The sequence below is a fragment of the Pavona decussata genome, unplaced genomic scaffold (assembly GCF_977016875.1).
Source record: "Pavona decussata unplaced genomic scaffold, jaPavDecu1.1 SCAFFOLD_386, whole genome shotgun sequence".
NCBI classification, from domain to species: Eukaryota; Metazoa; Cnidaria; class Anthozoa; order Scleractinia; family Agariciidae; genus Pavona; species Pavona decussata.
The window spans coordinates 3,221,911-3,246,045 of NW_028145758.1; the positions used below are offsets into that span (position 1 = coordinate 3,221,911).

The 24,135-nt window shown below is 38.6% G+C and overlaps 2 protein-coding genes across 2 annotated transcripts; both read right to left on the bottom strand.

Annotated features, from left to right (window-relative positions):
* Nucleotides 1–3,184: 3,184 nt before the first annotated feature.
* Nucleotides 3,185–8,516, bottom strand: LOC146451704 (neuropeptide FF receptor 1-like). The gene is made up of 2 exons (XM_085098806.1): nt 5,037–8,516; nt 3,185–4,868 (listed from the first exon to the last, which is right to left on the bottom strand). The coding sequence occupies exon 2, from the start codon at nt 4,672–4,674 to the stop codon at nt 3,619–3,621; it is 1,056 nt and encodes a 351-aa protein (XP_084954932.1). The 5' UTR covers nt 4,675–4,868; nt 5,037–8,516; the 3' UTR covers nt 3,185–3,618.
* A 10,038-nt stretch (nt 8,517–18,554) lies between these two features.
* Nucleotides 18,555–20,494, bottom strand: LOC146451705 (neuropeptide FF receptor 2-like). Its single transcript, XM_085098930.1, has 2 exons — nt 20,308–20,494; nt 18,555–20,181 (listed from the first exon to the last, which is right to left on the bottom strand). Exon 2 carries the CDS (start codon nt 20,112–20,114, stop codon nt 19,158–19,160), a length of 957 nt encoding a protein of 318 aa, XP_084955056.1. The 5' UTR covers nt 20,115–20,181; nt 20,308–20,494; the 3' UTR covers nt 18,555–19,157.
* Between the last annotated feature and the right edge of the window lie 3,641 nt (nt 20,495–24,135).

Genomic DNA, 24,135 nt, shown 5'->3' on the forward strand with positions numbered 1-24,135 from the left:
ATCACAATTCGTGACGGACGTTATTACAACTTACGACAGGACAAAGTTTCTGTTTTTTTTTTAACATCCCTGCAAGTGCGTTATCTGAGAGTAAACTGATGAATAAAGTATAGAAATATCACCAGTAAAGTAGGTTGAGTACTGAAAGTAGACGAAAATAGAAGAATTCATGTTTCCTGAAATGGGGGGTCGCGTTTTCGCGTTCCCAGTCGAGTGTTTTACCTCAGCGTTTACAACAATCATCAAAAGTTATCCGTCTGGTGATATATACTGGAAAGCTTTGAAATAATTTCACCCTACGAGACGGTTTCTTGGATGTTATTCATTAGAAAGGAACAGAAAAGTGTTGATTTTAAAGACCTATTACAAAAGATGACAATGTGTCATTGCACTTTGCGATGCGCACGTTGTGAAAACTACGCCAGGTGTGATTACAATGCAAATTACGACAGGAATCAGACTGAATTCACGGCAGGAATTAAAACTCACGACAACTGTTTATAATTATTACAAAGGTATTACAAACCATGGCAGTACACCCTCCCCTGTATTTAATCATTAACACCATTTCTCTTTTTGGAGCTGGAAATTCATATAGGAAGACCAGACAGTTTAATTTTCGCATTGTGCGCACTTCGCACAAAACCTGTACGGATCAGTGTTTGCGCCGTTACAGTTTTGATATTATTCACCGAGGTAGGTAAATATCCATCACTATTCACTGACACCAAGGTGATTAATACGCTCGCAGCACACTATTCAGGGGCACCCAACGGATCTTTTCGGTAAATTGTCTGTTCGGAAGGTCCTCAATCCCCTACAATTTTCTTAAGGGAATTTTCACCTCGAATGTTCGTGATACGGGATATTTACGGCCTAATGTTTTCGAATTCATAAAAATGTCGTTTTGGACACCGAAAAAAGGTCAGCTAAGATTTTCGGAACGAAATAAGACCTAAGGTTTTCGGAAAATGGACAAAAATGCCCTAATAATTTCGAAAAGACTCAAGTTCCCCTAGAATGACCGAACAGATAAAAATATTATAGCGCGGCTTGAATTGAACCTACAGAACTTTAAAAGCACTCCAGATAGCCTAAAATTGCGTTTCAGAGGATCTGAGAGAAAACTGTCGTTGGGTGCCCCTGACTATTTGAACGATATAGGGATTTGTTTTCGGCCGTAGCATTGCGGAGGGAACTCCAGGCTTTTGCCTCGCTTTCATGAATACTTTTTAAACGGCAACACTGCTGACCATTGTGACTGCATTTCATTATCTCGTTCAACACTTTGCAACATCGTCCAACGCAATCGTTTGGCCGGGCCTTCAGAAAATAAACCCGCGCCATATTGCCAGTTTGCCCCAAAAATAGAGCGAGACCTCAAGCGAGACCGATCGACTTTCGCGTCGAGCCATCTTCCTACTTTTCCTGGTTTGCAGATTCACGTAATTCTTTGCCCTTTCTCTCACTATCTGAACAGAGATCGCTTGTGCTTAAGCTTTCGTCGTTGAGAGATCAGGAAAACTTTGTTCGTTCGCCATACTGTAGCTTGAATACTCACGCGGCAACTCGCGAAGCAAATATCAACAATAAATCATCGCACGAAAAACTTGGAATTTTTGTCTTTAAAAAAAATTTTCAGTGCAATGCTGCTTGATTTAGTTGGTAACGATCATTCAGGCCATCAATAATATTAATCAATTCTGCGCTGAAGTGAAACAGACCAGTCAATCAAAGAACTTGATTTCATTTTTACGATAGTTCACTTTTACAGATTGTGCCAAAGAACACATCAGTTAAAAGAATTCCTATATTTTCGTTCTATATATGTTTTTATAATTATATTTCAATTTCATTCATTTGTCAGCTAGCAGACGACCCCACAATCTGTCCTTCCGTCCGTCTATTCTAAAAGCTAATTTATTCGCAACGATTAATACGGGCCGATTTGGCAAAGAAATTGAGGAGCGAACGAAAATCGGCCCCGGATCTATAAAATTCAGGCCGGTTTTTTTAATTGGGCCGAATTTTAGCCCGCACTACACCAACAGAAAAAGAAATCGGGTGACAAATTGCAAAGTGTAAATTGGCGACGACAGGACGTGTAAATTGGACCACATTTATTGTCACGTGACCTCTATGGCGCCATTATTATTAGGAGTCCCTGAACTAAAACCATTTTTAACCGAATCGCTAAGGTTAACCCTCGTTTCAAGTCATTTCTAATTCTCGTTTCTAAAATTTACCATAAAATATTTCGTTTGATTTATCGATAAGAAAATTGGACAAATGTTTAACCTTCGAATTCAAATAAAAGACTTAATTGTTTACCGAGGCGGTCCTATACATTATTAACTTGGCAGAACAAACTCATTCAACATCCTGCCATCAATGCTGTCAGTGGGGAAGCCTTCAAGCCAAATGAACCATATTGATTTTTACTATTAAATATCTCCGACTTAGTTAATGGAGGAAGTGGTTACCGGAAACCTTGCCATCTTCAAAGTTGATAACAATGTTGCATGGTGCCGCAGTGCAAATTATGTTGGAAGGGCCGCGACCGTGCACAATCCTTTGTTTTACGTTCACACCGACACGGCATAATATCTTAACAGGAATGTTTCTATTGGTCATTTGCTGCAATGCATGGTTAAGGCCAAAAGTGCTAACTAGAACATATAACAAAGAAGTCTGTCATTGCCTTTGATTAACTTTGGCCAGAAGGATTAATTTGAAAAAGGCGATAAAAAGTTCAGTTTGTATTGATTTACATGTAAAACAAAGGACGAGAGAATATATTCTGTTTTAGCACATGAGGGTGTGCGCATATTATTTTTCCAACATTTTCAGCAAGCGAGGACATTTTTAGAGAATAACTAAACGATGGAAAACAAGTTTATTTCGCTTCAAAAAGACAGAACAAAGTGCAAAAGCTAACATGAACAAGCCATAAACAATAAAAAAGTTCATTGACTACCGCTGATCTAAAACCAATGTTGGAACACAACTGACGCTCCTCTTACTTCACGCTGGGCTAGCACAGAAATGTACTTGTTGTGACGCAGGGACGGGGGTTGAGGTGGTCGCTTATTACGTTTTTGGGCTTTCAGAGTGGGCGCTTATTCGAAGATGGGCGGTTAATCGAGTAAACTGTATGTAGCTCACGCACAAAAAATCCCAGTAGTACAATGATAACTAAAATTTATTTAGCGATGGTTAATCAGTACATGCAAATGCACGGCAAAGGAAACACCTTTGTCTTTTTATTGTCATTTAAACTGAAAGTTCTCACAATTCATGTTTCAGTTGTATTTGAGACTGAGTAAACTATCATTCAGCAAAGCTAATCTTACGCCAAGAAAATGTCACTAAAACTAAGTAACAAATGTAAACTAAACTCAGGCATTAAAGTAACTCATTTTAAAAATCTAGAACGCGCTTGTTTTAAAATCCTAATTTACCGAGGGAGCCACGAATTGCAGAACTGAGGGGCGCCTCGTGAGCAAAGTTCTAGCGTCATGTAGCAAATGGATCGCGCGCGTTTTTAAGGTGTACTAACGCAAAATACGGACTCTTTCACTGATAGCGGATCATGATAATGTCTACAAAACCTTATCCTCAAAGCGCACTTTCCTTATGGATTATTTCACGCTCTTCGCCATTCTTGCCATATATATTAAGTAATTTACTGTCTTGTGTCGATCTACGAGACGAGAAACCTTTCAAGGGAAAGATACTCCCAAACTTGCGCACTCCGCAAGGGAAGCGCTTACGAAAATCGCTTCCGATAATAAACAGTACTATCGGATTAACAACATGTTTGACATAAAATAGAGCCAACAAAACAAGGTCCACGTATTTGAAGTAGGTATTGTTGGTAAAATCGCGTGCGAATTCATAAAGCAACATAATCACCATCCGCGGAATGTAGCAAATCTGGAAAAAGGTAACCAGGATAATTGTTGCGCGAACCAATCTTCGCTTCTTGACCCGCCTCGTTCGAGAACTCTTTGAGTCACTCAACGACCTCTCCATGGGATCCTTGCGCGTAAGTCGGTGCACTAACCGAGAATAAACCAGCGTTTGGAAAGTAAGGGGCAAAACTAGGTAAAATACAACTAAATATAACTCGTACATCTGCCGTGAAATGTCTGACGCAAACGAGGCAATACACCAAGATTTATTCCCGATTTTGACCACACTTAGGTGCAAGGCAATTGGTAACCCTGTGCTGAGATAGGCAAGTACCCAGATAAGGATTGCGGCGATTACAATGCTCCGTAAAGTCAGTTTGGGTTTAAATGGTGTGATTACAGCCCTGTATCTCTCCCAAGCGATTAACGTGTATGTTATTACCGACACGACAACAAAAACGTCTTGTGTCGGTGCTACGATTCGGCAGGTAGGTTCTCCAAGTACCCATCCATGGTAAACTTCGACAATTCTCAGTGGCGAGGCTATGATCACCACACCAAGGTCTGCAACAGCATTGTTGACGATAAGATAGTTACAAGGTGTTCTCATCTCCCTCCAACGAATCACCGTGTAAATAAGAAGCGTGTTTCCGATCAATCCGATGATTATAATCATGGAAAATAATGGAGGGGCGAGGATCGCATAGCTTGACCTTTCGCTGGTGGTGTTTTGAGCGCTCGTGAAGTTATCTTCCGCCATTTTAGTTGTTTTCCAGTGACGTTTAACTGGCGTTTTTTTTTTCAAGTTATTTCTTGTTCTTAATTTTGATAACCGTGTCGTCAACTGAAAACTCTTCTCGCTTGTTAACGGCAAAGACAAGTCCCGTGCGGCTCAGCTGTATATAACCACCTGCCTGCCCACACAAGATATTAGTTTTCGACTAATATACAAGCCTGTCGAGAACAAAGATAAAGAAATTAAAGTCAGCTAACCACAAAACTCTTTGTTCACGCTAACTTACCTGGCGCAACGTTTAATTTAATATTTACTAATTCCTGGTTTTTTTAATCGTGTCTTTTTTTCCACTAAAATAAACTGACTGTTCCTGCTAATGAACTCACCAATTTTTCTTGCTTCGTTTCGTAGCCCAATCTGCACTATGTTTGACACCCCATGCACACGGTAAAATAGCAAGTCGTTTCAACTTGTTTCTTTTGATATGATAATTATATCAACTCGTATAAGTAGTATTCGATTCTTTCAACAAAAAAAATGGTTCTTGGACCAATACTTAACATTCAAACAATAAGAATATGTTTGACACTTTGAAGATCACCCATCTAATGCAGGATAATTTCTTTATAAAATTCTCAAGTTCGATTAGTACAACTGACAAAAACCTTTCCCCAAAATAAAAGCTATTCGTTAATGGATTTTTGTCTCAGTGAGGATGTTTGGCTTTTTACAATCAGATTTCCTGTAAAACTTTGACAAAGTTAAGGTAAACAGAAACTTAAACTGAAAGACTGAGACAGACGCTTTATTAATGATCCGCCTCCCCTTGCAAACAAGCAATAACCGTGAAAATTAATTTTGTTTCGTATCTCATTCGAGAACAGTCTAGCGTTCATTGATGTCCACCATTTCAAAGAAACCCCCAGGGAAAAAGATACTGAGTTGGATAAGAAAATACTGCGATTATTTCCTTAAGTTGTTTTTTTTTTCGTAAAAGCGGCCGAAGGCGTATAAAAAAAGATGCAATTTAATGTCCTTTAGAAGAAAGGATCTGCAGACATCGTAATGCTGTTTCATTTTCATGCGAAGCGATTGCCCAATTTCGTAACTTTTGTCAATTTTTGACTGTGTAGGATCCCCAAAACTAAAATCTTGATCCGCATTGACATTTGTTCCCAGAAAAAAAGCGGCGTCGAAACGAACCATAAACGGTAACGGATACAGACGTATGCAAAAACGCACATTACGCGTGAGGATTGCATTCAAGGGAAATTGGGATTTTTTTTTCCCGTAAGCACATCAATTTTTCAGTAGCCATATTGTCCCTTTTGCCTGACAAGTTCACCGCAAAACAAAATATATATACATATATATTCACAAGCTTGTATTTGAGTTCTAGGGTCTTCTTCCGCCCTCATATTAATAACTGGGGGGCGAAACCTGGTTATTCTTCGCAAATTTCAATCCTTTTTATTATGTAAAAAACGAAGGGATCGTGTTGAAAATGAGAGGGAGTTGTATCGATTTTTTTTTCTGTCTCAGTCAACAGATCTTTTATGCACTATCTTGTATTATAAATGCCATGTGGGTGGAGGCTTTGGAAAAATTTTCAATTGAAAAGTTTAGAATTAGCATCTTTCTTAAGTACAACATGTAAAAGCTGTGCAAATATCACAAATATGAAGGAGTATAAGGTTTACCATCCATGTTTGTCTCCACTTGTCATGTTCGTTTTCACGCCAAAATCATAAATGCCTCATATTATCAGAAGCAGCCTTGTTTCTGATCAGCTAGTCTAAACAACAGCGGAGGCGTTGTCGAAGTAAGATTAACAAATGCTATTTAGTTAAGGTACATATGATAGCTCGCCATTAATTTTCGCTTTCCCTTCAACTTTCATAACATAAAAAATAACGGGAAGGTGATCGTGTAATAAAGCGGTATTCAGAAAAAATCTTTTGTACTCTCTGTTTTAGACGACACTACTGACTAACTTTATAGGTCATTAACTAAATCCGATTTGAGGTGAAGTTGTCCTCCCACTACCTGCTCGTAACGTGCTAAGAATTGGTTAAACAAAGCAGCCAAACATAATTTTCATTTCTGAATGACACATCGCGTTTTGTCTTTGACTCATGTTTTTTGCCACAGACAAATTTTCCGCGATTATACTTTGGCCAACGTTGACATTTAATAAGCTTTCTGGTAGAATATAGTCTGCTATGGTTTCTTTTAAAGCTGCATCCATATGTGCGCCCTTAAGGCTCTGTCTGTGATGGGTACCGGAATTATTAATAGCGACAAGACTTTATCCTTATTTGTCTTGTTTCCTGCTGTAAATGACAAGTCTTTCCGTATTTAATTTATTATATCAGGACGTTATTTTGCTGATGGGTATGTCTATATCTGTCCCTTGTTCATTGTGTCCGGTATCTTGGTCAATGACAGTTGGTAAGGTGCATGAATAAACCAATATACGTGACAGTGGCAAAGAAACACTTGAAAGACTGGAGCTCACCAAATTAGCTTTACTTCAGAAAATACGCACTTAAAAAAGAGTGTGTTAATTGGATAACAGCAGACTACTATTAACAAACAACACCGGCATGGGGAGCCAATCACGTGCACTTGCTTATTCAAATCAAGGCTAATTATCAGATTATACTGCGTATCACGTGATTACCGTAAACGCTTTAGGCTTGGGCTTAATTATCCATATTTGTTTGTGTATAATATTTTAATTACGACCCCATCAGCAATTTGCTGTAACATATTTTTATCGTGTCTAAATAAACGCTTTTGTTGTTGTTGTTGTTTGTTTGCATTAATACAAGGGATTTTAAACAGCTTTTCCAGTTTTAGGGGATGGGCACCTTATCTGAATGGAAGCCGGTATTTTGAGTTTCAAAATGGGATAGGGTTGGCAATAAACATAAAAACATACACACATACAACTTCGTTTTAAAATGGTAGTCACAAACAACTAAAAGCTAGTTCCATGTGGGGCATTTACAAATGACCAGAACAGACAGGGCCAAATATTGCAAATTATGCAAGCACGTTTAAATTGGAGGACATTCAATTACACTACAAAGGATAGACCACTACAATAGAGTTAATCATACTACAAAACTTGGATTAGTTTTAGGTAAAGCTAGCCCTGTATCAGATGGGTAGGCTGTCTCCCGGCGGAACTGACCCTGTAATTAGTTCCATTAACCTAGTTTGATGGCCCTAGCTCCCATGAGTCTCCTGTAGCTCCATGGTAGAGCATCCGAACTAGTAATCGGAAGGTCATAGTTCGACACCCCATATGAGCACTCGGATTTCCTCACTGAAAAAAATTGCATTATTCTCATTCATTTACCAGGCTTAAAATATACCATACTATTTATTCCAACGCGCATACGCCACACATGACATTCCAATCCTAGCAGTATGCAGGATGTTTGTCCTTTGAACCTAGTTTAATGACCTTAGTTCCCACGAGTCTCTTGTAGCTCAACGATTGAGCATCCGAACTAGTAATCGGAAAATTACCTACATTTCTCTGATTATGCAGTTTCGACGAATTTGTAGATCTCGACGTTAAAAATGGCGTACTAGCTAAGTTTACGAACTGACCGTTCTGGCCAGCCAGTTTTCACTAATGGAAAACTCTCTTAACCTTTTTGTTCAAATTGTTCCAGCGCATAGCACCACTATTAATATCAAAAACAGCTTTAAAAAACTGCTCGAAGTACACTCTAACAATCTAAAGCTAACCACAACACTCCATGGCCCTAGGTTTTTGTTCGGATCGAAGGAAGTTTGCGGAGCAAGATTTGCGTAGTTTATTTTTCGGTGGACTTATTTTCGGCATTGAGAAATGATGACAAAATTGAATGACAACATAGCGTATGAATCTACGCTGGTCGTATTTTTTCATGTGTCTTAAAAATAGAGAAACTTTCGAGGCATTTTTTGACAAAAAATATTTCAAAAAGGCTTATAACACTAACAAAAGCTAGAGAAAAAAATATTGACGTTTGCAAATTTGAATCAGAATAGGATGCAGTGATTTGGTTTAACTTAGCAGGATACCCGGCTTTAGCCTGTGAGAGCACTCGCTTTTTCCAGTCCTTACTGTATATTACTCACCTTTTCTCTGCGCTTAATTGTAAAACTAAGAGCCGAAATGCCGTCTGCCCTCGGACGTGTAGATTTTTTTCTCGTATGTTATGTATGGTTGTGAACTGAGTGGTACTGCGCTACGGAGCTTAGATGGGGGTCTTAGATATTCCTCGTTATTAAAATTTCCTTAGCTTTTTTACATACTAAAATCTTGTACAACGTAAATATCGAGCAGTTTTTTTGTTTTTACCTGAAACTGGAAAGAGAACAACGCTTTTATCCGAGATACAAGGACTGATCCAAGTCGTGATAAGGCTCTGGACATCTAGAACTAATAAAATCAGGCATTGATGTACTTCTTTTTAAAATTTCTTTCGTTATGTAATTGCAAGTTTTGACAAAGGAATAGGAATTGAATCATGATGAAGGGAAAGGCTAATTTTGTTTGCACAAAACACTGATTAAATAAAAAATATATTTTTTCTATTAGCTCATGCACGCATCTCATAGTTCGGTTCAACGTGTTTTTAAGGCAACCAAACTTTACTGACAAAAGTGTTACTTCTTGAGTCGTTCGCCGAGTTTCAATTCCTTGCTCCGAGGACGCATGGCTTCTAGTTAAGGTCACGGATCGTGCATTTGCCTCTCGTGTAAAGAAAAGATTTTTGAAGTGTTTATGAACCAAAGCTAAATTCAATAAATTCAGGATGGGATATTGGATTTTTCATTTTTTAAGGCAATTCGTCATTTTAAGATTTTCTGCACACACTTAAAGTGTATATTCCGACATGGGTAAATTTAATTTGTTTTGCGTGTAGCCTTCTTGATTTCAACGTAATCTACTTAACAACTCGGTAAACCAACTTTGTACAATATGACTTGCGTCTACTGAAAGCAAAGAATGCACACAAACTGGCATTTTATAGAGTTTAAGGGGCGCGCATTTGTGAAAATTGTTTTGTCGTAAATTTACTTGGATCAATTAAAACAGCGGTTCTGACGGACCTCGACAGGGTCTAATTGATTGCAGTAGCGCCATGTGGCCCAGTTCTCGGGCACTCACAACCTCGTTCTCAGGTGGAGAAGAAAGACCCTGGAAACGAACTTGGGGCACTCAATGCAGGGTTTCCAAACGCATATTCCGAACATATGCGTTTTCGCTGCTCTGCATTTTACTTTCGTTGTTGCAAGTAAGAGAAATCTCGATAACACAGTACATAACTGTTAAAGTGTCTATATGGTCTGTGGAGTTTTTCCTGTTTTGGTAACTTTATAATGTGTAGATAAGTGCCTGAATTTTTTTCTTGGCCATATATTCAGAACTTTTTCTCTAACAATATAATTTCGATGGAGACGTTCACGAGCTGATTAGCGCGGTTATTGTCGTCTGCTCAAACCCCTAATTTCTCCCGTTGTTTTGAAGAGCCGGACGGCAAAGAAATGTATCAAAATTAAAAACGCCGCACGTGCAGAGCAATTGTTTTTCCTCATTAAACCGGAATTTCCGGTATAAAAGGGGCCTGGCCAGGCCATTCTCGCCTTCAGTTGTCAATCAACCGATAGCATACACAACTGACAAACACGTCTGACTCGTGCCTTTTTCATCGGCTTTTACCGATAAAATTGGCTTAGTTTTCAGAATAACCCTTGTTAAACAAATTAGAACTTGATATGTTATTTTGCTGTGGTAATATTATAAAATTTTGAGGCATATGTTTTAGAAGACGCTTGAGGCAACTACTTGCCGCGACTGAACAGCGTCTAAATTTGCATCTCACCGCAGGCAGCCCAAGCTCAATATCAGAGAACCATTGAATTATAAAGATTTGTATGGGGATACAACGGATTTGTGTAAAATGGTAGAACCTAACATTGTTTTGTCATTTACCAGCTTTACAAGCCGATTCAAAGCGATTTCGGCGAGTTAACATCATTCGGGTTTCCACTGCTAAGTGAAACGGAAGGCCGAACACTATTGCAGCCATGCCCGAAGCACGAAACGGAATAATTCGGTGAAATCATCCCTAGTGTCCCAATTCCTTCATAAAGGCAAAGTAGAGATGTATACCTATCCTGCCCGCGCAACTTCGACTCAATTGAGGCCGTATCACGTTTTCTAGAAAGATTTTCTTTCAAGTCAGCTCGCTTCTGACATTTCTAAAGAACCGCGGCAGGAACGCCATGGACACTTTGAGCGTTCGAACAGCACGCTGGGTAACAAAAGTCCCTGTGCCTTATCAATGGTGCAACTAAAATAGACCGTGAGACACTAAGATTTTATATTTTCAAACTTAACCAAAATATATACAGCTATTGTCTTGTAATGCTTAGAGATGTCTGAACTTGTTTGTGTTGAAATGGAAGGAATAATCGTTAAAACGTAACTGACATCTACTAGTTCTACCTCCAAACACTTGCTATTTCCCGAGATCAAAATTTAAATCACCGAAGAAGGACTGATTCTAAAACGGCGACTGAGAAATAGGCAACCAAGTTTAATTTTAGATATTCGTATGACAACCAAACTGTTGCTAGAAAAGCATTCTGTCTCTGCGTCATTAATCTAATAATAGATAACTGCTTCTTCACAATGCTAGGTGATGACGTTATGGTTTCTATTTTATCACCTCTGATAGGAGTGAGACTTCTCTCGCGGTTTCTCAAAATTTATCAGTCATTACCGTCAACATCATCATTACCATCAGAGCAATTGCCAAAACCAAAGTAATTTCTCTGGCCAATCACAACAGATGTAAACAGCACAACGAGCCAATCAGAACACGAAGCAAATACGTATACATGTAACCTGAGTCAAGCGCGGGAAAACGCGAGCGACCAAGCACGATTGTTTTTGATTTGGCTTCCTATTGGTTGAGAAAATGGTGCGAAATTTGCCAACCAATCATAGGGTCTAGTAAAGCAAAACCAAAGTAAACGCGAAGTTATTTTCAGGCAGTCATGCAGGCGTCGTATTAAGAGCTCAAACATGAACTCAAACATGACTCGTTCCGGTTTTCTTCAATTTCGGAGAACAGGTTGATTAGCAATTAACTGAGGCCGGGAGGGAATGAGATTGCTGGGGATGAGGTTTATTTACACCTAAGAAGTATTCAGTTTAGGATGGGTTCTCCCACAAAAACCTATTTCCTTTCCCGATCCCGGAAAGGGAAAAAATGGCGACTGACGGAATTGATGGTTGAAGCTCATTCAACTCCACCGTTGTCAAGTCTGTTTTCTCTCTTTTGTCCATTCGCCGTCTTGTAAGTAAATTACCCATGACACAATGCAGTATTTACCTTGAGCTTGGAATGGCACTGGTCAGTAGAAATGTCGGGTCCAAAGGTCTGTTTCTTCGTGAAGAAACTCGGACTTGCCTGACTTGTGTCTAAATCTTATAGATAAGAGAGATTTCAGCTTCTACCTTCATGTACGCGTTTTCATGTTCCCTCCAGGTGTTTATCGGCAAGGAATTCTTTTTGGAAATTGCAGACTGTAGGCGCCTGAAGATAAACGTGAAGTAACAGTAACATTGACAGTTATCGTCTTGCAATGCCCAGAACAAGCATTGAAATACTTATGGAAGTCGAAGGAGAATGAATCGGGGGCATAAGAGTTATAGTCTAGACTTACAGGCTAGACTTACCAATCGTCCTCTAGCTATTCTGTGCGGAAACTGATTCACCAACGAAGATCAATACTAAATTAAATAGAAGAAAGACCCTTGTAGTTATTAAGGTGGTAAAAAGGTGAATTTAAATACAAACGGCATTCCTGATATCGTATGGCAACAAGACTGTTGTCAGGAAAGTTAGTTCATATTTGTCTCAGTCTGTGCGTCATTAACCCATGATAACTATTTCCTTACTCGATATTTGAAAATTAATAACTATACTTTTCTCTCTTTTTTTTTTGTCTGGAGATCTTTAGAATAATTTTATTATTGTTAATTTTTTTAGCTGCTTGTGCTTCAAGAAGACAAGATAAACCGGTGAGAACGTTACACTGAATCAATAACTGCGGCTTAGAGCGGTTTTCAATTGAGTGTCAAAAGTAATTTCGCCTTTACTTTGGTTTTGCTTTACTAGACTCTATGATTGGTTGGCAAAGTTCGCGCCATTTTCTCAACCAATTGGAAGCCAAACCAAAACCAATCGTGCTTGGCCGCTCGCGGTTGCCCGCGCTTGACGCAGGTTACATGTATACGGATTTTCTTCGAATTCTGATTGGCTGATTGTGTTGTTTACACCTGTTGTGATTGGCCAGAAAAATTATTTTGGTTTTGGTTTTACAATACTCAATTGAAAACCGCTCTAAGATGGTAATGATGATGTTGACGATGATGTAACCTATATATAACCCATATAGCGATGATTTAACCTTTATATAGTCCATTTGTAGTAATTGTATAATAAAAAGTTGTATTTCACGAATGCGCGTTTGATATGAGATGATATTATAATAGGGCGCCGAGTTGGCTCAAGTTATAATCATCCCATATCAACAAGCGCGGGTGGAATAATTATCAGCTATCATGAAAACAACTGATTTCATTTTGCACAAAGACCTGAAGACGATTTAATGGCCATTATTTCTCGACCATAACAGCTGATATCCAATGGCCGCAAAGCAAATCAAACTCTGTAATTCCATTATGCATTGCTCCGGTTTATAAAAACAATCGATTGAAAAAAAACAAAAAACAGGGGCACCCAACAACAGTTTTCTCTCAGATCCTTTGTAACGCTATTTTAGGCTATCTGGAGAGCCTTTAAATCTCTGTAGGCTCATTTCAGGCCGCGCTATAATATTTTTATCTGTTCGGTCATTCTAGGGGAACTTGAGTCTTTTCGAAATTACTAGGGCATTTTTGTCCATTTTCCGAAAACCTTAAGTCTTATTTCCTTTCCGAAAATCTTAGCTGACCTTTTTTCGGTATCCGAAACGACATTTTTATCAATCCGAAAAAATGACTAGGCCTTAAATTTCCCATATCACGAACGTTCGAGGTGAAAATTCCTTTAAGAAGATTGTAGGGGATTAAGGGCATTTCGAACAGATAATTTACTGAAACGATCCTTTGGGTGCCCCTGAAAAAAAAAAAGAAAAGAAAAAACGTTGTCTGGTAAAAGGGATAAACCATGAACAATAATACCAACCAGCTTTCCATCTGGGAAGCTTTTGACCTGCGCGTGCGGTTTTTGGGGTTTACAATTTACATATTCCTCCTGGAGAAAAAGGAAAAACAAAAACAATACTAACTAGATCATCCCATAATTCCATCAGGTCGCATCGTTTATCACATCTCACACTTTTCGCTCGTTTGTTTTCTTGTCCAGTCTTGAGCAGCTTGTTTCTGCTTACCACTGAGCTTGCAATTAGTTTTGTAATAAATTATATCTTATCGGCAAAATAAACTTTTGATTGTTTGGAGTAACGAGCAGGCAATTTAAAATAAGGAAGAATTTCTCAGCGCACTTGACATTCCATTCTCGAGCTTTAAGCTTTAGGCTTTCGGCGGTTTTCACCTTTCGTTGTTCATGTTGATAGCTTGCTAACTGGCACGAGGCTTGACGCCACTTGTACGAACCATTTACTGTTAGGATGATAACGTTAATTTGGTTAAGGTAATTTTAAAGGTGCCATTTCACACCAATGACGCTTTCTGTTTTAATTGGTTGGAGTCAGTTTGTCTAGAATCAACGGTATAAACCTTCCTTGTTCTTCAACGACAATATGGGGCTAGATTAATTAAGATTACTTCTCACAAAACCCTTTGAAGGTTAATTACACTTTGCAAAAACTCTAAACCAATGAAATTCACCACTCTGCATGATTTGTGTGAACCTTCAATCTTGTGTTTTGAATTTAGGGTTTGTGGTTTGTTTGGAAGATTTGCCGGCCAGTGCGAAAACAAATTGTTTGCGGGTCTAAGTCAATTGAAATCGAAAATGTGGCCACCAGGAGAGGCGTTTGTTGTCGTTGCAACTCTTCTCTACAGCGGTATATTTCTTGCTGGATTAATTGGTAACTCATTCATCATAATAACCGTTCTTCGCTGGAAAGAAATGAAAACACCTTGCAATTTACTGGTTATGAACATAGCAATCGCCGATTTAGCAGTCGCTGTTATTGCGGCTCCGTTGCGAATCTTGGAAATTCACTACCATTGGCCTTTCGGTGATTTCATGTGCAAGTTTCTTGCGCCGCTACAAGATGTTTTCGTCTGCGTATCTGTTGTGACGCATACCACAATAGCTTTAGAAAGGTACAGAGCGATTGTCAAGTCCATGATGAACAAGATTTCAGTTTCAGTTACTAAAGCTGTAATATGTGTCAGCTGGTTTGGCTGTTACTTCACAGCAGCCTTGCCTATCGCGATCATTTCACGCACGGAGGAACAGAACAGCCAGGTCTTTTGCACGATTAGTTTTCCATCAACGACTTTTCGCCGAGTGTATGTAATCTGCCTTGTGGTTTTATTCATCATTTTACCGGTAGCTGTCCAAACCTGGGCTTATTGTTGCATGAACAAGGTGGTCAGTATGGATGTTTTTCATCGCTTTCGAATTCGAAGCAAAGAACGACGCGAAAAAAATCCAATCACAGATTTAAATCTTGAAGGATATCCGCCACACAGTGAAGTGACTCACGAACGTGTTAATAGGTCCTTCGATTTGGCGCGCACCAAGCGAAAAAGCAACCTTGTTAAAATGCTTATTACACTCGTTGTGGTTTTTCAAGTGTGTTACATTCCTCGAGGGATATTAATGATTATGAACGAATTTGGGGATTTCTCATCGAGTTCGGCTTTCATCTACATAGATATGGCTGCGTTAATCCTGTATTACATCAAACACGTACTTAATCCGCTGATTATATTTTCAAGTAGCACTGATTTCAGAAGTCGTTTTAAGAAACTTGGTGCTGAAATGCGCGGCAAGTCAAGGCAGGTAACAACTACGGTATAAATTGGCGAAAATGAAATCTTGGCAGTCAAACCAAGAGCAAATTAACTTCAAATTTTAGCCTATAGAAATTTTTGCGCATGCAGCTTTTGTAGCAGTGGAACACATCAGTACGTTAGGGGCCCCATGAACGATCTCGAGAACTCGAGCACTACGGTTAACATACGAGAAACACACGAATACATACGAGACACTTCCGAGTAACAAACGGATGAATACGAGTAACATACGGATACTTACGAGTAACCCACGAATACATACGAGCATATACAGACCAGACACTTACGAGTAACAAACGGGTGCATACGAGTAACATACGGATACTTACGAGTAACCCACGAATTCATACGAGCATATACAGACCAGACACTTACGAGTAACAAACGGATGCATACGAGTAACATACGGATACTTACGAGTAACCCACGAATACATACGAGTAAGATACGAATACATAAGAGCAACATACAGACTCATACGAGTAAAATTTGAGTAACACACCGGTCACATGACACACATGTACACGACTAACATAAGAGTATTAAACATACGATCGTTTATGAACAATACGAAGGAAATCTGTATATGTTTATTTACGTCGACATTTTTGTCATTAATAATTGTGAGAAACTCGCTGAACTACCAGTAACGCCTTAATTGTCGTTTGATTGAGTTTCCGTTATACAACTTTACGAACTTATACAACTACAAGTTTATTTAATATTCATATTTTTATATTGATTACAAGAATACACAGTCCGCATACAGTAGAGCTAATCGAGGCCGACTGTGTAACTTAATAATAATTACATTTTACAAACATGTTATTGCGGGTTGTAAATATTAGTTTAGACTCACGTTTCGTTCATTGAGTCCGTTTTTTTTTAAACAGATTCCACAACAAATTCCTTGTTAATCCCTTCTCTATGCGTGTTAATTACCGTACCCAGCCTACAATCGATTAATTTATTCTTTTAATTAATTACCCCACTTTTGAAGTAATTAAGACACTATTGCTCGTGTTAGTCATGATAATGACGAAAAAGCGTCATTTCGGAAATAACTTACTGTGGCACAGAAGACATTCTAGATCTGTTGTTAAAGAATGGTGCTAAACCCTTAATGAGTTGTAGATATTTAAATTTTAGCTCCTAGTGAGTTTCTCCTTTGGCTCCTGCCCGCGGAGGTACATACGAAAACAAATTGTTAAAGAGGCACTGTTACCTATTTTAGTGTTCTTTTGAATAGAGAAAAAACATATTTGTATCGATGGGAACATTAAAATAATGGTTCAATTTTGTTAAAAATAACCCTACTAGGGCACAGAAACTAGTATTAATCATTTTTGTCGATGGATGGCCAGGATGGAAACGGATTGCAAGTTGAAAAAGTTGGCCAATTTTTCCAAGTTCCTCCTGTGAATTTTGGAAAAGTTACTAAACAGTGCTTCCATTGATTCTTAAGCCGTACAGGGACTACGCAAGCTTGAGCAGTTTGCAACGTGTTACATGGTTGGTCGAGAGGACTAACTGAAGGACCAACATGTACAGAACAATGTTCCCAGCCCTTAAAAAGGTACAGGTCTACTGAAGCTCGAACCCTCTTCTCGCCAATCGAGTCATTTCTCAACTGAAGTCTGTCAAATGACACTGAAAAGTCACCTCGGCGAACCAGACTCACGTACACTCTCTGCCACTCACCCCAAGAAAATTAGTTCTGTATAGTTCTAGTCGAAGGCTTTTTTTATCATATCGACTTGAATTCAATCTTTGGAGCGGAGGCCCAGCATAGAGATTTAGTTATTTCTAATTTTTAACTTAAAGGGGCTATGCCAGCCCAGGCGCATGCGCGCGTTGATGAGAAGCACTTTGGAATCGTTGGCTCAACTTTTTCAAATAGATTCGTAGAGTCCAGGAACGGCAGTTGTTTTAATCTGTTTGAATCGCGTTCATCTTCCGAAACTTACCCGAATTTTTTGTTTACAAACTTTCTTGAGTGATTAAAGAAGCTGTTTGTTGCAATATTTTTGAAAGCTTTTGCAATGATGAAAAAGCAAAAAATACCGCGACGAGTTGTATGCAAATTAGTCTCACCCGCACTTTACTGCGCATGTGCCCCAGCTGACATAGCCCCTTTAAACATCACCGCAGTATCTCAGGGCCCTGTAAAATTGTCTCAAATCTGAGTTCAATATCTCTTGATTCGTATTCTCAATATCCTGTTTTTATTTTTAAAGGAAAATATTATTAAAATTAAGCTGTTAATTTTCCTTTATCCTCAACAAAAATTGGTCAAACACATCGCGTTTTATTTTCCATTAATACGATGTCGATAATTTATGCCCAGCCGATAGTGCTTACACTAATCATTCGTTCATCATTTCATGATCACTGATTGGCAAAAGTGGTGTACTTAAATAAAAGCAGCCTCTGAAAAATAGCCAAAATTTTATTCTAGATCGTGTTTGTGTTTAGTTAGGCTGTTAACAGAAAGCGCTCCACCTGAACTTGGGCTGACTGTCAGTCATTCACACCGCGCGGGAAAAGCTAAGAGTGCGGTCGTATTCGACGATCGTCATTGGCGTAGAATCAAATTCCAGTGTTTTGAATCCTTATGGTAATCAAAAAAATTTCAGTATCATCAACAAACCAATAAAATATGATGTTTACCCCAGTGTAACTAAGTCTAAGCCGACCTCAGCCACTAAATTAGCTTGGAAAGGGATCACTCTTTCAAAGTGATTGGTCCTTGGCTTAAGCTTTATATTTGTCAATTCAACCACCCATTGTAATTAATGCATTTAAAAACAAAACAAACGTATTAAGAAGTGACTAATTTGCATTTTATTTTCAATCTTCTAAGGATAAATTCTATATTTAAATTAAACCAAGGCTTAGCTTCGTGCCTTGCACCCAAATGATGAAATATAAATCATAAAATCTCTTATAGCTGACTAAAAAAACATACTCCTTTGATTCTTTCTTTGTGTAGCGTGAGTGTTATTTTATTTCCATTAATTATTCTCGAAGCATCTTTCAGGCTTCCTAAAAATCAAACCTGCGAAATGTTAATCCTTAAAAGCGAAAGCGTTTAATTAGAATTCATGCGAGAAAATTAGGAGAACTTTGCAAATGCATGTGAACAGCCAAGATGCTTACTTTTGTCATTGGACCGTGTTATCGACGATGCAACTCTTTCAAGACAGTGTTTGAATTGAAAGCTTTTAAACAATCTGGAATGTTTCTGCGCGAAATTTTACCTGCGAAAAATTCTCCACCCAATTACGCTCGTTTGTTGCTTAACCTGCGAAAATAAAGGCATTAGAACATTTAATCATGTCTTCCTTTCTGGTTTAGCTCATACTTAACTAGGACTAAAGTTAACCTACCGTAATAGAGAGCAGCACTCTTGATTTTTAAGTAAACCGAACTATCGACAGCAGAAGCGAAATTCACCGTTTGTGCTCCATAAAATGATTGGATTTATCATGTGCTTTATGTAATAAACAAAAAGAGAGATTATATCAGAATACCAGTAAGCAAGACTTGTTGCAAGAGCCTCCTGATCTCCGAACTCTCTTACAAGCATCAAAACCCCGCGGGGAATGGAACAAAACTGAAAAACTGCAACAAGAAAAACTACGACCTTAACTAAACGGATCTTCTTCTTGTTTCGTTCAAGGAAGTCCCGCCTTTCTTCACTTCTCGTTGAGAAGTGCAGTTCGCTCCTTGTAACAATAAATATGTTAACATAGCACCACGTTTGAATGAGTAAGGGAAGAGCAATGAAGACCGCTACAAGGTAAATTTCATAAACGCGGCGTACAGTTATAGAAGGGAATGCTGGTGTGCAGTACAGTTTATCATCAAGGCTGTGATACTGGAGGCTTAACATCAGAGCTTGTGGTAAGGCAGCAGTAATGTAACAGGCCAGCCAGATTACAGCGACAATCAGTTTGGCTGTCTTTAAGCGCATTCGATTCTTGAAAGGTTGTACAATAACGCGATATCTTTCCAGCGCAATGGTCGTGTGCGTCACAACCGAAACACTTACGAAGAGCTCTTGAATTGAAACAAGAAAATTGCAGAGAAATTTGCCCAAAGGCCAACCAATATAATTCTCCATGATTCGCTGTGGTGCTGCAATCAACGCCATTCCCAGGTCTGCTATGGCGATACTTAGAATCAGACAGTAGCAAGGTGTCCGCAGCGGCTGCCGCCTAATAATGGCCATCACGATCAGCAAGTTGCCGGGAAAACCAGTCGCTATTATGAAGGAGAACAGAACTGTTGTTATTGTCGCTGGCTGGGATGCCGTGCTGTTCGATGGCATTAACGAAGAGTTGTTTTGTAAAGATGCATTTTTGTCCCTCAAGTCGACCTCCATTTTGTGTGGACTGAAATCTTCTCAACCTCTTTCCGATGGCTCTAACATCGCAGTGCAGTAAAACACACTAAAGAAAAAAATATTATTCAACTACTGCCAATAAAACAACAAAGGAAAGCGCAGCTATCATTATTTCAAATGAAAGCGGTGTTTATATCTGAGTGATTTTCGATAACTACTTCCGAAACTTTACCGCGATGCAGTTTCTTTTCAAGCCGCCGTTCTATTCCACGCTCGCCGCAAGTTATTTTCTGGAAGTCAGCGATCCCTTGAAAATTCTTTTTTCAGCACACAGCTTAGAAGCTAATTTTTTTTTGATAATGACCACAAATATCAGCTCACCAAATTTAATTTGATGTGGTTTCATGACGCGGCGCCAAAATCACTGACTCCGTCAACTGAATACTCAATCACTTCAAAATATTTATTATTGAATTGTACACAACTGTTTAAATTTGCGTAAAAGCTTTTTACGTAGGTGCAGCGCATTGTTTAAGACCATTCATTGTTTATTGCAAAGAAAGCGATTATTCATTGGGCTCGATTCGAAAATACATTTTGCAGTTAATTAGTACGAACGACGTAAAATTGTTGGCTATAAACCAGTTGGATTTTTTTGCGCCTGCACTGTTGTCCAGCTTTCGGCGATTCGCGTGTCGTTGCGACTGTTGCTCACACGTTCCGAATGTAAAATTGAAAATGCAGATTACCATGTTAGCCATCTGTTTGCGTCTAGCAAGTTTTCACCGTAAATTCAGCAGGTGCATGCGCCGGTACTTTCGATGGTGTAGTTTCGCTATTCAAATAAGGCGTTCGAGCTTTTTTGGAAAAGTATCACATCGAGGCTGACGAATTTGCGCGACATTAAAAAGCATCATTCTAGTCAATAATTGATTAGAAAAAATTTGATTTTTGGTTCCTTTTTGCTTGTTCAGTTTCAGAATAGCTGTTAACAATAATGGCAGCTCAGTACATGTATTATTTAGTATCGCTCAAGAACCCTTTACTGTTGTGAATGAAAGAATCGCAGTGACATTACATGTCAGTTCTTTATTGCAAAGGGCGCCGTCCAAAGCATGAATATTATCTTTAGCGCTGGTTGTCACTAATTTGATTTTCCTGATTTTCTAAAAGTTGCTTCTTTGAACGTTTTGTTTTTTCAGTTTGTTTCTCTGAGCTCTGAGACGACAATGTAAGAATGAAAGCAAAGTCTGTGGAACCAGACGCGCGCAATCAATATTTTAATATCGATAATGAGATGTAAGCCTTTTGTCGTGCCAAAGAAAAAAATAAATAAAATAAAAAATATAATAAATAAATAAAATACACGAACGAGTTTTTCACGGTTTAAGACTCTTCAGGAAAAAAATTACAGGATTAAGAAAAGGTAGTTCTTTTACTTAGAAAGACAACCTGATTAATATTGAAAGTTCCGTAGGAATTAAAACAAATGTGATTTTCCTTGCCGAGAGGTTAATCATCATTCCAGTCAAAGGCCAGAGAACACATTTGCCGCCGACTTTTGTCTGCTGTGAAATATTTCCTGTACGGCGTAGGTAGATTTTCCTACATAAATTCATCATCATCGATCAATTTTCCGCGCACCAGTAGGCGCATAAGGCCTAAAAAATGGGGAAGTTAAAATTATACTATTTTTTTTTACAAAGAAGACTTGAGTAAAACCGTACATTACATGGACATCATTCTGCTTTAATGACTGTAAAAAACGTCGGGAAATTAAAGTCTTTAATACATGCAGACTCGTATTCATTACATGCACGCACACACGAACCCGTATCATGGGTTCATCGCCAGTTTCTATCCTCAATCGTTCTTTTTGGAAAAGCTTTAAAAAAGGCAAAAATCCTTACAATTCTCTTATTGCAGTGGTTAGAATATCCGACCGGTGTACAGAAGGTCGGTTGTTACTCATGCACGCTAAGAGAAGCTTCGAGAAGTGCCGATTATTTTTACTTAATAGAATTGCAAATTTTAATGCTATTACGCCTTTTAACATCAAATCATGTCAAATATTGTGAATCAAAGTTTAGTCGCCTCCAAATCATAAACAATCGATTAAATGAACCAAGCGGGAGTCGTTTTTGAATTTGAAAGATTGATATTAAGAAATGAAATGGCACAACGCCGTTATTAGTTGAAACGTATATTTACGGCCTTCAGTCAAAATGCGTCACTACGTACCCTTGCGCCGAGCTCTGAAATTTGCCTTTTGTGATCCATTGTAGGGGTGTCATAAGTACCAACACAAAGCTATAGACCTTGTTTTTTCATGGATTCAAACGCTACAATATGTAAATTTGCTTAGGCCTTGCACTCTCATTATTTTTTTGCATCGCCCGACTGACCCAATTTTTTTCCAAAACGTAAACAACTGACATCCCTGCCTGGTTTGTCGCCAGGAATTCGATTAAAGCTCTTTCGAGTAAGACAAAAATCTGCCATACAGGATGTTTTAATGTTCCATCAGCGAAGATGATTCTTTTTGTTAATAAAGTTGCCTGGTTATATTTGTTCTGTTTGCTAAGCAGTAGCATAACCAGAGATTGTTTATGCTAGAACACGAACTTACTTGCATGCAGTATATCACCTTTTCGAATAATTTCTCAGGTTCTTAGCCTATCCGCTTCATTTTATAGTTTCTTTCCCGTACGCGTTTGGTACGTACGATTTGCCAGCGCCTTCGCTATGTTCTGGGAGCAAAGTGGGGGTAGGCGGTTTTGACTGGATTCATGGGTTCGGAAATGTCATTTCCTCTGTTTTACTGGAGAAGTTTTCATGAATTTTAGCTCTGGGGCACTCGATGGAATCATTCTTCCCTAGAACCCTCGTTTTTCTACAGCAGCAAATTCTTGATTTCAGTTCAGGTGACACCGGCAAAGAGGTAGAACAGAACACGTATGCATGGCTCAGGAGATTAACGGGTTGGGCTTATTTCAGCAGGTGACAAACCTCACCGGGACGATTAAATTCTCTTTGAGGGAGGAATTAATACAACTGATTAGGGATTCGTCGGAATCTACCAAGATCTAGGAAGGACAAAACCGAATTCACCAGGGAGGGAAAGATTACCCGCGGCTAGGTAGCGTTTCACCGGACTGTTACAGAGTAGGTATGTATGTAATATGTAATCTCAATAACCTCCCCCACAACGATGTTCAGCGGCTCGTTGTAAAATCATGACAGTCCGCCGGCAAAAATTATTCATCTTTTGGCTTTTCAATAGTTTTTCTTTCCAAGAGAGGGCGATGGAAAACGGAAGCTATCAGTAACTTCGGTTGAAAATAACAAAGTCTGTTGAAAAAGCTCCTTTTTTCCATTTTAACGATTTCCTGTAAAAACAGCTTATTTTATTTTAAAATACGGTTCTCCTAAAAGGACCAAAATTGTCACAAGTTGCCAAAATACCCACTAAATCGCTAAAATTAGTAGGCAATTCAGAGGAAAAAGTGCTAAATTTGTCGTTTGAAATAAAGCTGTAATTAACTGTGCGCTGCTCCCTTTCCCCCATCCAAACGTTTACGAGGTAAAAACAAGTACATTCTCGGTTTTGAAACATGAACTGAAAATCAGTTGCCTTGCATGTCGATACGAAAGAAAGAGAAATTAATTTTATCAATTTTATTTAAGAATTATGTATTGAATGGTTATCCTGTTATCTCCTCAGATGAACGCACCGGAGGTATTAATAAAACGCCTTCATGAAGAAACGCATAACCCGCCGCTTTAAATAATTTTCGGGAGCTACATATGAAGAGTCATAAATTACTCCTCCGTAATCTGAAATTATTTCTACGCGGATTACATTTTTAATATCCGTTTCGGTTCCCGATTAAAAACAATAAATGATGGACATCTTGCCGAGCAAAATTCTGAGACATTATTTTGACAAAGGCCGTCGATAAAACCAGGAACATGGAACATACATCCCGGAACATCCCGGAACACGAAAAAAAAAAAAAAATAAAAAAAAAAAAAATAATAATAAAAACGTGTGTATATA

Excerpts from the sequence above, each read along its gene's own strand:
- LOC146451704 (XM_085098806.1), bottom strand. The coding sequence starts at position 4,674 with ATGGCGGAAGATAACTTCACGAGCGCTCAAAACACCACCAGCGAAAGG.
- LOC146451705 (XM_085098930.1), bottom strand. The coding sequence starts at position 20,114 with ATGGAGGTCGACTTGAGGGACAAAAATGCATCTTTACAAAACAACTCT.